This window comes from Leptonotus elevatus, chromosome 20 (assembly GCF_054856555.1).
Source record: "Leptonotus elevatus isolate MCC_2025b chromosome 20, RoL_Lele_1.0, whole genome shotgun sequence".
Taxonomy (NCBI): domain Eukaryota; kingdom Metazoa; phylum Chordata; class Actinopteri; order Syngnathiformes; family Syngnathidae; genus Leptonotus; species Leptonotus elevatus.
In genome coordinates this window covers 15473016-15482743 of record NC_141258.1, presented here as the reverse complement: position 1 = coordinate 15482743, position 9728 = coordinate 15473016, and the positions used below count along the sequence as shown (strand labels likewise).

At 37.3% G+C, this 9728-nt stretch overlaps 1 protein-coding gene across 2 annotated transcripts; it reads left to right on the top strand.

The window, feature by feature from the left end:
* Positions 1–2314: 2314 nt before the first annotated feature.
* LOC147157225 (uncharacterized) lies at positions 2315–8740 on the top strand. 2 transcript variants are annotated; one of them, XR_015091755.1, is made up of 2 exons: positions 2315–3333; positions 6336–8740. XR_015091755.1 is itself a non-coding variant. In XM_086064756.1 (2 exons), the coding sequence occupies exons 1-2, from the start codon at positions 5821–5823 to the stop codon at positions 6657–6659; spliced, it is 345 nt and encodes a 114-aa protein (XP_085920882.1). In that variant the 5' UTR covers positions 4845–5820; the 3' UTR covers positions 6660–8740. The 2 variants fall into 2 exon arrangements, 1 of the variants encoding a protein (XP_085920882.1); XM_086064756.1 differs by lacking the exon at positions 2315–3333 and adding an exon at positions 4845–5841.
* Positions 8741–9728: the final 988 nt, after the last annotated feature.

Here is a 9728-nt window from a genome sequence, read left to right as displayed (position 1 = left end):
ATGGTGCATACGACATCGGATTGGTGATCGAGGTCTTTAGAGCTATCTGACCAGCCACCCTAACACACAAAAATCGTCCAGTTTGGAAACCTTCAGCTTTAGAACTCAGGTTCTGAACAGTTCTTTTGGTCCTGAACTTGTTGACCCATCTGTAAGTCAGAATTTTGTCCGGGTAACAGGTGAAATTGAAGTTCCTTCGAAACGTTGTCTGCACAGATTTAAATTCCCTGATCTCAATGCAAAAAGTCCTTTGCTCAGTTGTCCAAGGCATTTTCAGATCAAGCTAATGATGTTTCATTTTGTTATCCCTTACTTTGGAATAATCTGAAATATGAGATGAATAGCATCACTGCTAACAATTTTCTCAACCATAGCATGGGTCACAATCATTTTGGGTCACCCTTAATCTAGTGTATCCTGTGGATTTCATTGCAAGACATTATCATTACAGCATGAGCATACTTACTAGAAGCCAAAGTAATATACAACAGATTTAAAAAATAAAAATGAAAAGCTTTTCTGCAATTAAGCCAAACATATACCCCAATAGCAACATAAAGCAGGATGATGAATTGAATTACTTTGATCCAATTAGCAACCTTCGCTGTCACATGCAGATGCTGTAATTTTCTTTTATTGTTCCTGCAGTCACAAAACTGACCAGATCAAAATTTGTTATAATGTAGTTTTTGGGAGGGTCAGTTTGGGGGTGATATTTGAAATCCTAATTTATTTGTTCCTTCTTGAATTATTCACGGTCAGGGCTCAGGTGAGTTTCTATCTTATGGCTGTAGCCCGAGTCACGCTGAATCAATACACTGGTCATAATTTATCAGCAATCAATAGTGCATTTACTTTGATGTTAACCTTTACCATACCCTGTATAGATTGTCTTTTTTTTTTTATGTCTCTAAGAAGCAACAACAATCATCCAAAAAAGTTAAAACATTTGTTAAAATTGAGATTGTCATTTTCATGTGACTGGGTGAGAAGGCTTTATTCACGGTTTTCTTTTCTGCAAATAAGAAATAAACAAATTTTGAATGATATTTCATACAAAATTTCTGACGTGTCTGAGATCAAAGGCCAGAAGTCTATAATTTTCATGTCCACGCAAATCAAGGTGAGTATGGCTTTTAAATAATGTCTTATTCAAGGAAATGGACAAGGAGATGATGGGACAGATCCGTGGATACGGCACATTTCTTTCAGCATTTTCACCAGATCTTTTTCAGATGTGTAAGTATTATGTACTTTTCTCTCTGCTAATTAGTGATGACACTGCTCGTTTTCTAGTTAGCAGGTAAACGAGCACCATGGGAGCTAGCTACGGCGCTAGTTAGCTAGCTAGCACCTGGGGACTAAAGCTGCAGCAGGGTTTTTACTTTCTGGACCTGGATTTGCCACCTCTGAGTTATTAGTGGCAGTGTATAACACCTGCAAATTAAATATTTACTCTTACATTTAACATTTATTATTGAGCAGTGCCTTGTTGGAGTGAACAGACAATTTTCAAGACACAATTCTAACCTTCATAATTGATATGTTGTGGACCTCCAACCTGTGGCCCTTCGGCAGAGGTGGCAAATCCAGGACCAAAAAGTAAAAACCCTGCCACAGTTTGGCTTTAGCCCCTTGTGCTAGCTAGCTAGCTCCTGTTAAGTTATTAACATTGTTTTTCAGTTTTGAATTGTATTTTAGTCGTTTTAGATTTAGTTAACTCAGTATGGCTAAATGAATAGCATTTTTTTGTGTCTCACACTCCTGAGAAAATAAGGGAGTGTATGGGTCTGGTATCTGTCTCTTCCGAAGGAGACGGCCGATGTGTGATTGTTTCTCTCTAATCTGATTTATAGCTATGGGAACTTGCTGAACTTGCAGAAGGGAGGAGAGAGGGATTTTCTTGTATTCATTTAGTTGTAACCAGGTGTGTTGTGGGCTGACCTTTTTATGAACCCTCTTTGTGAATAAATAACGATGTGAGCCAAGAGGAAGGAGCCACATTTGAACGGACCACCGTTTGGGTGACTTTAAATGTGCGACCAGAAGCTTCTGGTAATTAAAACCTTTGCAAAGGAACTCCTTCAACAGAATCTCACCATTCAGTTAATTGAACACGCAAAGAGTACAATACTTAATATTGTCTACTCTAACAAATGGTGACCGCCGACGCTGAATTATAACGAATGGTCTCCTCCGTTGAACCAAACGGAAGGTGTTATTTTGACGTGGAACAAGCTGCGGCGTTCAAGGACGGGCGGAACTTCTAGGCCTAAATAAATAAAGTACGGTAAGTGGAGATCTTTATCCACGTAGAAGAAGTTTTGTCTGTCTGGTCCGCTGCAGCTGGTTTTTTCGTCTTGCAAATTATCTAAATTTTAAAAGAGATCTGTGTGAACGAGTGTAGTTTGATGTCGTTCTATTGTGAGTTGTGATAATTCCGACGATATTGAACTAAACACGTCGTGGAGTGGTGCATTTGAAGGTGACGTAATGCAGACTCGAAGTGATGAAGCTTTTTTGTACAGGAAGAAATAGCGGTTAATTTTTTGATTTGTTTTGTTTTTCGTCAACGCTATGAAGAATCCTTAGACCATAATATATAAAAGGGTTTGCCGGATGACGTAACAAGTCCTTCTTGTTACTAAGGATTGCGAAGATTATGGTACGCGCTTCTGTTTTTTAAGCAGTTTTTGGCCGATTTGAGGACTAAGTAACATAATTGTTCATGGCTCTTGGTGTGAAAACGTCCTAAACACGTAATATTTTTTTTTGTTTGAAAAAGCGCCTGTTTGAAATTGAACAGTATTGAGGGTCCAGGTTGATTACAGTAATAATTGGATTTGTGTTACTGTATTTGCAATCGAGAGATTACGTGTAACTTTTATTTTTTTTGCCGCTTTTATTGTGGTTTGAGGTCAGGATTCCCGTTTGAATTTCTTTTGTTCCACGGTTGAGTTCGTTAGCACGTGATAAATTTCATTATTTAATAAAGCGCCTTGCAAAAATTTTGCAATAAAGGGAGAACAGTTTAGCTCAGCGGGATTGGGTAACCGCTGTGTATAAACGAGAGGTCACGTGATTCTTATGTGTGTCTGTGTGTGGCCATATGTGTTAACATATTGAACTATTAATATTGAAAGTGAGACGTTACTGTATTGAATCCGGAAGTAAACATAAAAACTACAAACAAAAATGGAGGCGATTTCGACCCGGATACAGAATGGTTTGTCCTGAATGCGCTTCCGGTTCAGCGAAAAATAAAAGCGTCGATGAACAATGAAAAAACGAACTATGGATCGATTGTATACAAAGCTTTTGCTGGACAAAATGGTATGTCAGACTTTTGTATTTTCTTTGTTGGTAATGGAAAAAGGCTGAATTTGATGCTAAAATGACTCCAGCATTTGTGGAGCAGTTTACGGATGGGTTGTTTAAAGTTACCCGTTTACTGAAATTACCGTACGAAGCTGCGGTTTAAATGCTATAAGATTTGTAGACAACGAATTGAAGGAATAACACCGTTTATTTTATTTTTTTATAATGACTGAAGAGTGTGCGTATGCATTTGAGTGTGTGACCTAGCTTCTAAAAAAAGGTGGGGGTTTGTAAGTGAGAAGTGTGCATATGGGGATTTTGTTTGTTTTTCTTTAATATTTTAACTAAGTTTGGTGTTGTTTTGTGTGAGATGATACTGTTGTGATAGTGGCGTTTGTTTTATTAATGGGAATATGATAAAATAGGTTTTGCGATTTATAATGTTAAGATTCCTCCCCCCCCCCCTTCCCCCGTTTCTAGGTTAGAAAAAAAGGTGGGGGCTGAGCTGTGCGCTGTGAGCATAATGTGTCCTCGTAATGGGACTCTTTTTTTGTCAAAATGGTAAGAGAGGAATGATAAACAATATAAAATAAGTAATAGTATTTGACTGAGCTAATAAATCTTTACACTTTAATGATTGATGACGATGGTTAATTTGTTAACTTTCCCTTTTTGGGACAAATGAATAAAGAGTAATGATAAAATAATGGCATTTTGTTTGAGAGTTGATATAATTATGCCTACATCTTTATAGCTGTGGCTGGAAGTGAGATAGTTGAATAAGGAGTTATGAATGTTTTTGAAATTGACATGTTGATAATGATTTTTAATATTTGTTTTTTCTCTGAGTGTGTCATTTCAGAAACTGATGTTTGAGTTCCAAGGCAGATGAGGGTTTGATGGCCTTCACTGATTACAAACTGCGAACGGGATGCGCCCCAGCTGCTGATACGTTGTATGGCTAGTAGCTATTTGAAGGGGTATTGAAAAAAAAAAAAAAAAAAAGAGAAATGGATAAAGAGGCTGTGTTTTTTGAGAAAGCAGGGAGTGAACTGTCTTGCTATGATCCCATATCCTCAGTCTGGCATTTTTAAAGCATTGTATCAACGAATGTGCATTTTTTTTGATCAGGTGAGCTCTCAGAAAGACTGTGTGTCATCGGATCCACATTGCAGACAGCGTCTGAATGGATGTGGCAGAGATCAAAGGTCATAAGCCGCAGAGCAACAGTCTTCTCGTCCTGTGCCTAAGAAAAACATGATGTTCAAATTCCTCAATGCCCAGTGACTGTGTATACGCCTCATTCTAGTGACTTCTCCCCTATGGCTGTTTTGCATCCAGAGGAAATCTAAATGCCTGCTTTGAACATTGCTGCCACAACAGCCGCCATGCTGGCCAGGACTGAACATTGACAACAGCTGCCGTCCTGCCTTTTGCTGGGGGTCTGGACTGAGAAAGTTGGTGGTCGGAATGAGATGTGATCCATTCAGTAAAATGCTACATAGTGATATGCAAGGCATTTTTAATGTGTTGGGTGGGGAACTGTGATCTATAGCAAGATATTTCAGAAAATTGAAAACGACATATGTAAATTTGAAATGAGGGATTGAGAAAATTTATTTCAATCTATAGCCTACTACATTTTTGCCTATATTTTTGGGAGAATCAGTTTCTGAATTGGTACAATGGGAATTTTATTAATATGTTATGATATGATATATTTTTATTTTCCCCGTGAGGAACTTTTTTGGACTTCGTCTAGCTGCAGCTATAGTATAAAATAAATAATAGAATAAAATGAGTAGTAACAAGTAAAAGACTAACTAAGAGTTTGATGGCTAAGTTTGATTTTTTTTTTAACAGCACTGTGATTTATAAATCCCAGAAATATTTTGTGTGCTGTGTTTTTTATGAGCCCCGCTAATATGTGAAAGATTTTGATTAAATCTAGGAAATGGTAGATATTTGTAAATTTTGTGTGATTTTATCCTCAGCCCCACTAATCTATAAAAGAGGTGAGGTTGATTGGCAGTTTAAATAATTTTTGGGACTCTCGGATAATTAGAGTAATATGGTTACCTCTATTTTTTATGGCCCCAAAGTCATCATATATTAGTGTCTTAAGTTGTATCTGCTTATGCTCAGTTTTATAGTGTTTTGTAGCTCTTTTGTTTATCTCATAGCCTGATTTAGAGGGTTGAGTTATTTATGACGTTTTTTGAGAAATGAGGTCTCTATTTTGTCCTCCCTTTATCTTGACGTGTTTGAAAAAATCAGTGGATCTTTGTCAAATGAGGGAGTTTATGTTTAAGAATTTAACCAATGTAGACGAGTTAGAAAATTAAAATCAAACTTAAAAACGAAATTAAAAAGGTTGTGGGGTATCGGCCTACACTCCAATTGACAGGATGAGTTTGAAAATGATAATTCACAGTTTGAATATGAAGAAATTTATCAGAGGAAATCGATCGCAAAGTAAGTCTGAAGCAAGCAAGGACAATAATGCATATTCGCCGAATGAAGGTAATTATATTATATTATATCTTTTATCTCAGAATCACATTTGAAAAATGTAATGTTTGGAGCCCAGTGTTTGCAAAAGAGTATAGATAATATGAATATATGTGAGTTTTTCCCAGCATGCCAGGATTCGGCCGGTCATGGGATTCTGGGAAGAGAATAAGAGATATGAAAGGCACAGTTATGCAAATTTAGAACAAATTTAGTCATGGTAAAAAATTACCTATTATTGAACAAAACCTATTTGAAAGATAAATATTTATAAGCTCTGTCTTATATTAATGAATGAGCGAATGTCATTCAACTCAATCAAGGGCTGGGCTCTATTTTAATGTCACAAAAATAGATCTTTTCCTGTTCCAACAGCACAGGACCTACGGATCTTAATCAAATAACATTTATTAATCCCAACTAACAAAAACTATCAGGGTTTTTTCCTCCAAATAAAATTTATGTGAGTTTATGAGAAACTAAAAATGAAAAGTTTTTGCACTCAGGAGAACGGCCCCAGGGGGTTGGTGAGGAAATCTTGTGCAGTTCTCTGCACAGAGAAAATGCCACATCTGGTCTACAAGGCTTCCGGAGACGTGCCAGGCTCGGCCATCTCATCAACTGATGCTCTCAGGTTGAAAGGAGAGACGAAATTCCACAACTGGAGCATCAATCTTATCACCTCCGACCTGGAGCCACGTCAGCTGAATCCGTGCCCGGTTCCGGAGCTGCCGTTTGAGGACATCAGTCAACGGATCAAGAGCAAGTGCCTTTTCTTGGGCAATCATTCCTTTGATCAGTCACATTTTGGGCAGAATAATCCCAGGTGACAAATCGAAGAAATTGGGTAGTCTACCCCAAATTCTTAAAGAAGAGACGAACTATTGCGACACTCTTTTCATTAAAAAAAAAAGACCTTCAAAGAACTTCATCACAAGATGGCTTCAAAGAACACATATTCGTCTGCCGATATATTGCGACACTTTTTAATGAACATTTTATGTTAAGCCTCACATATGCTATGCTTATTTCACTAAAAATCTTTTAAATGTATCAAATTGTTTTTTAATGTCAAACATTTGCTAAACTACCTCCTCTTCTGCTAAAGGGATGTTTTAAGGATAATTATTTTTACCACACAACCATTGAAAAAAAAGTTTTAATGTGTTGAGCTCTTATGAGCTCAAATGAGGGATTGTTAAGTTATTAACATTGTTTTTCAGTTTTGAATTGTATTTTAGTCGTTTTAGATTTAGTTAACTCAGTATGGCTAAATGAATAGCATTTTTTTGTGTCTCACACTCCTGAGAAAATAAGGGAGTGTATGGGTCTGGTATCTGTCTCTTCCGAAGGAGACGGGCCGATGTGTGATTGTTTCTCTCTAATCTGATTTATAGCTATGGGAACTTGCTGAACTTGCAGAAGGGAGGAGAGAGGGATTTTCTTGTATTCATTTAGTTGTAACCAGGTGTGTTGTGGGCTGACCTTTTTATGAACCCTCTTTGTGAATAAATAACGATGTGAGCCAAGAGGAAGGAGCCACATTTGAACGGACCACCGTTTGGGTGACTTTAAATGTGCGACCAGAAGCTTCTGGTAATTAAAACCTTTGCAAAGGAACTCCTTCAACAGAATCTCACCATTCAGTTAATTGAACACGCAAAGAGTACAATACTTAATATTGTCTACTCTAACACTCCCTAGCAGGTAAATGAGCACACGGGGAGCTAGCTAGGGAGCTCGCTAGGGGGCTAAAGTCAAACTGTGGCAGGGTTTTTACTTTCTGGACTTGGATTTGCCACCTCTTCCCTTCAGCCCCCAAGCTTGAGTTGTTCTTTACTCAATTTCTACCATCCCCAAATCTTCTCCACAGTTTCAATAAAACCTACAAACATATTTGGAAAGATTCATTGTGGTATTCAGCGCTTCAGTAAGTTTATTAGTTTTTGATAAAGCAGTCGGGATGAATATATTAGACAGACCTTTGTGTTTGCTTTTTTTTTTTTTTTTTGCACTAAGTTCTCACTAGTTCAGCAGTCTTGCCAATCAATGGCTTGTGTCTTGTATTTCATTTCCTCTCTTCAGCTTCACACCTCAGTAGACTACAGTCAAAAACTACAGACAACGCAATTATGGTTGATGTGTTGTCACTCCTGTCTCGTCGTCATCAGAGAACAAAGAGCCCCAAAGATGGACGACCGCAATGTGTCTGTCCTGAAATAAAGACTTCAAGACAAATCTCATTGGTGAGCCATAAATATTGATGTAATGAAATACAAAAAAAAATCAAATAAAAGTATACTGACATCGTGCATGAATAAGAGATATTTTCATAACATTATCTTTTTTTATTATTATTTTGTTAACAAAAAAATGCAATAGCATATAATTTAGAAAATCTTCCGTTTTACTTTATGTGGACCTTAGAAAATGGTCTTGTAATCCTGGTGAGGCCTAAACCAAATCCACCACGAAGATTAAAGTGCTTGAACCATCAGCCATCCGCCAAAAACAGCCTCCAGGCGCTCCACCAATGGTGCAGACATTACGACGGTGCTTTATACATTAACCAGATGGTGCATTCGACGCCTGGTCGCTTCTGACTTCCGACCTCGGATTGGTGATCGAGGCCTTTAGAGCTTGCTGACCAGCCACCCTAACACACAAAAATCGTCCAGTTTGGAAACCTTCAGCTTTAGAGCTCAGGTATTGGCCCATCTGTAAGTCAGAATTTTCTCCAGGTAACAGGTGAAATTGAAGTTCCTTCGAAACGTTGTCTGCACAGATTTAAATTCCCTCGTCTCAATGCAAAAAGTCCTTTGCTCAGTTATCCAAGGCATTTTCAGAAAAAGCTAATGACGTTTCATTTTGTTATCTCTTACTTTGGAATAATCTGCTAGCTAGGGAGCTCGCTAGGGGGCTAAACCCTGCCACAGTTTGACTTTAGCCCCCATATATCCTCTACCTTGTTCTCGACAGTCCGCTGACCCAGTTCCTTGTCTGTAGAAAGCTACAGACGAGGTCATTATGGCTGATGTGACAAAAGATTCTGTTGAAGGGCTCTGTGATGTTGAAACACTGATTCTCCTGTCTGCCTCAGCAGGACTACAGGATGCTGCAGAAAGCAGGGGATTCATTCATGTACAGTCACAGTGGAAGTAAGGGAGTGAAAGCCTGTTAATGTTCAACCGCACACAGGAACTGATACAGTACATCTGCAAGGGATACACCCCCTCATTATTCCACACCTTCATCTGTATCTATACAGCAACTTTAAATTGAGTGAATGGAACTGGTAAAACATGGTAAAAAAAAAAAGGCAGCGTACACTGTAAAAAACAACAATAACACAACTGTAATATAACAGAATTTTACTTTTTATTTTACAGTTTTTTTCTGTATTTTAAAAATATGATTTATTTTACAAAAATAAACTCCGATTTTACATGCTAAATGTCAAATAATGTGAAATCACTGTAACTGTAATAACACACAATATTTCTGTTCTTTTACAAAAAAACCTGAATTAGAAATACACATATGGATTGTTAAAATACGTTCACAAATGTATCATAATTTCACAAATATTTGTCTGTTAAGTAATAGAATAAAATCTAAAATTCTACTTTAAAACCCTAAACAAATGAAAAAAACATTTATATTTACTGAGAAATTAACAGTAAAAATTATTTTTTTAAATTGAAAATAACTACAATTTCTGTAATGTCCTAGATGGTAGCATTCATTGTATTAACATTTATTTTTGAAAGGACATCTAATGAGATATAGGTAAAGAGGCTAAAGAGATGGTGAATAATATGCAATTGGACTTGCGGATGCTGCCTCACATTTCATGAGATCTAAAATTATTAACAACAGTGGGTGCGTGGATCAGTGGT

Excerpts from the sequence above, each read along its gene's own strand:
- LOC147157225 (XM_086064756.1), top strand. The coding sequence starts at position 5,821 with ATGCATATTCGCCGAATGAAG. Across the intron at positions 5,842-6,335 it reads TGCATATTCGCCGAATGAAG|GAGAACGGCCCCAGGGGGTT; the intron begins GTAATTATATTA and ends TTTTGCACTCAG.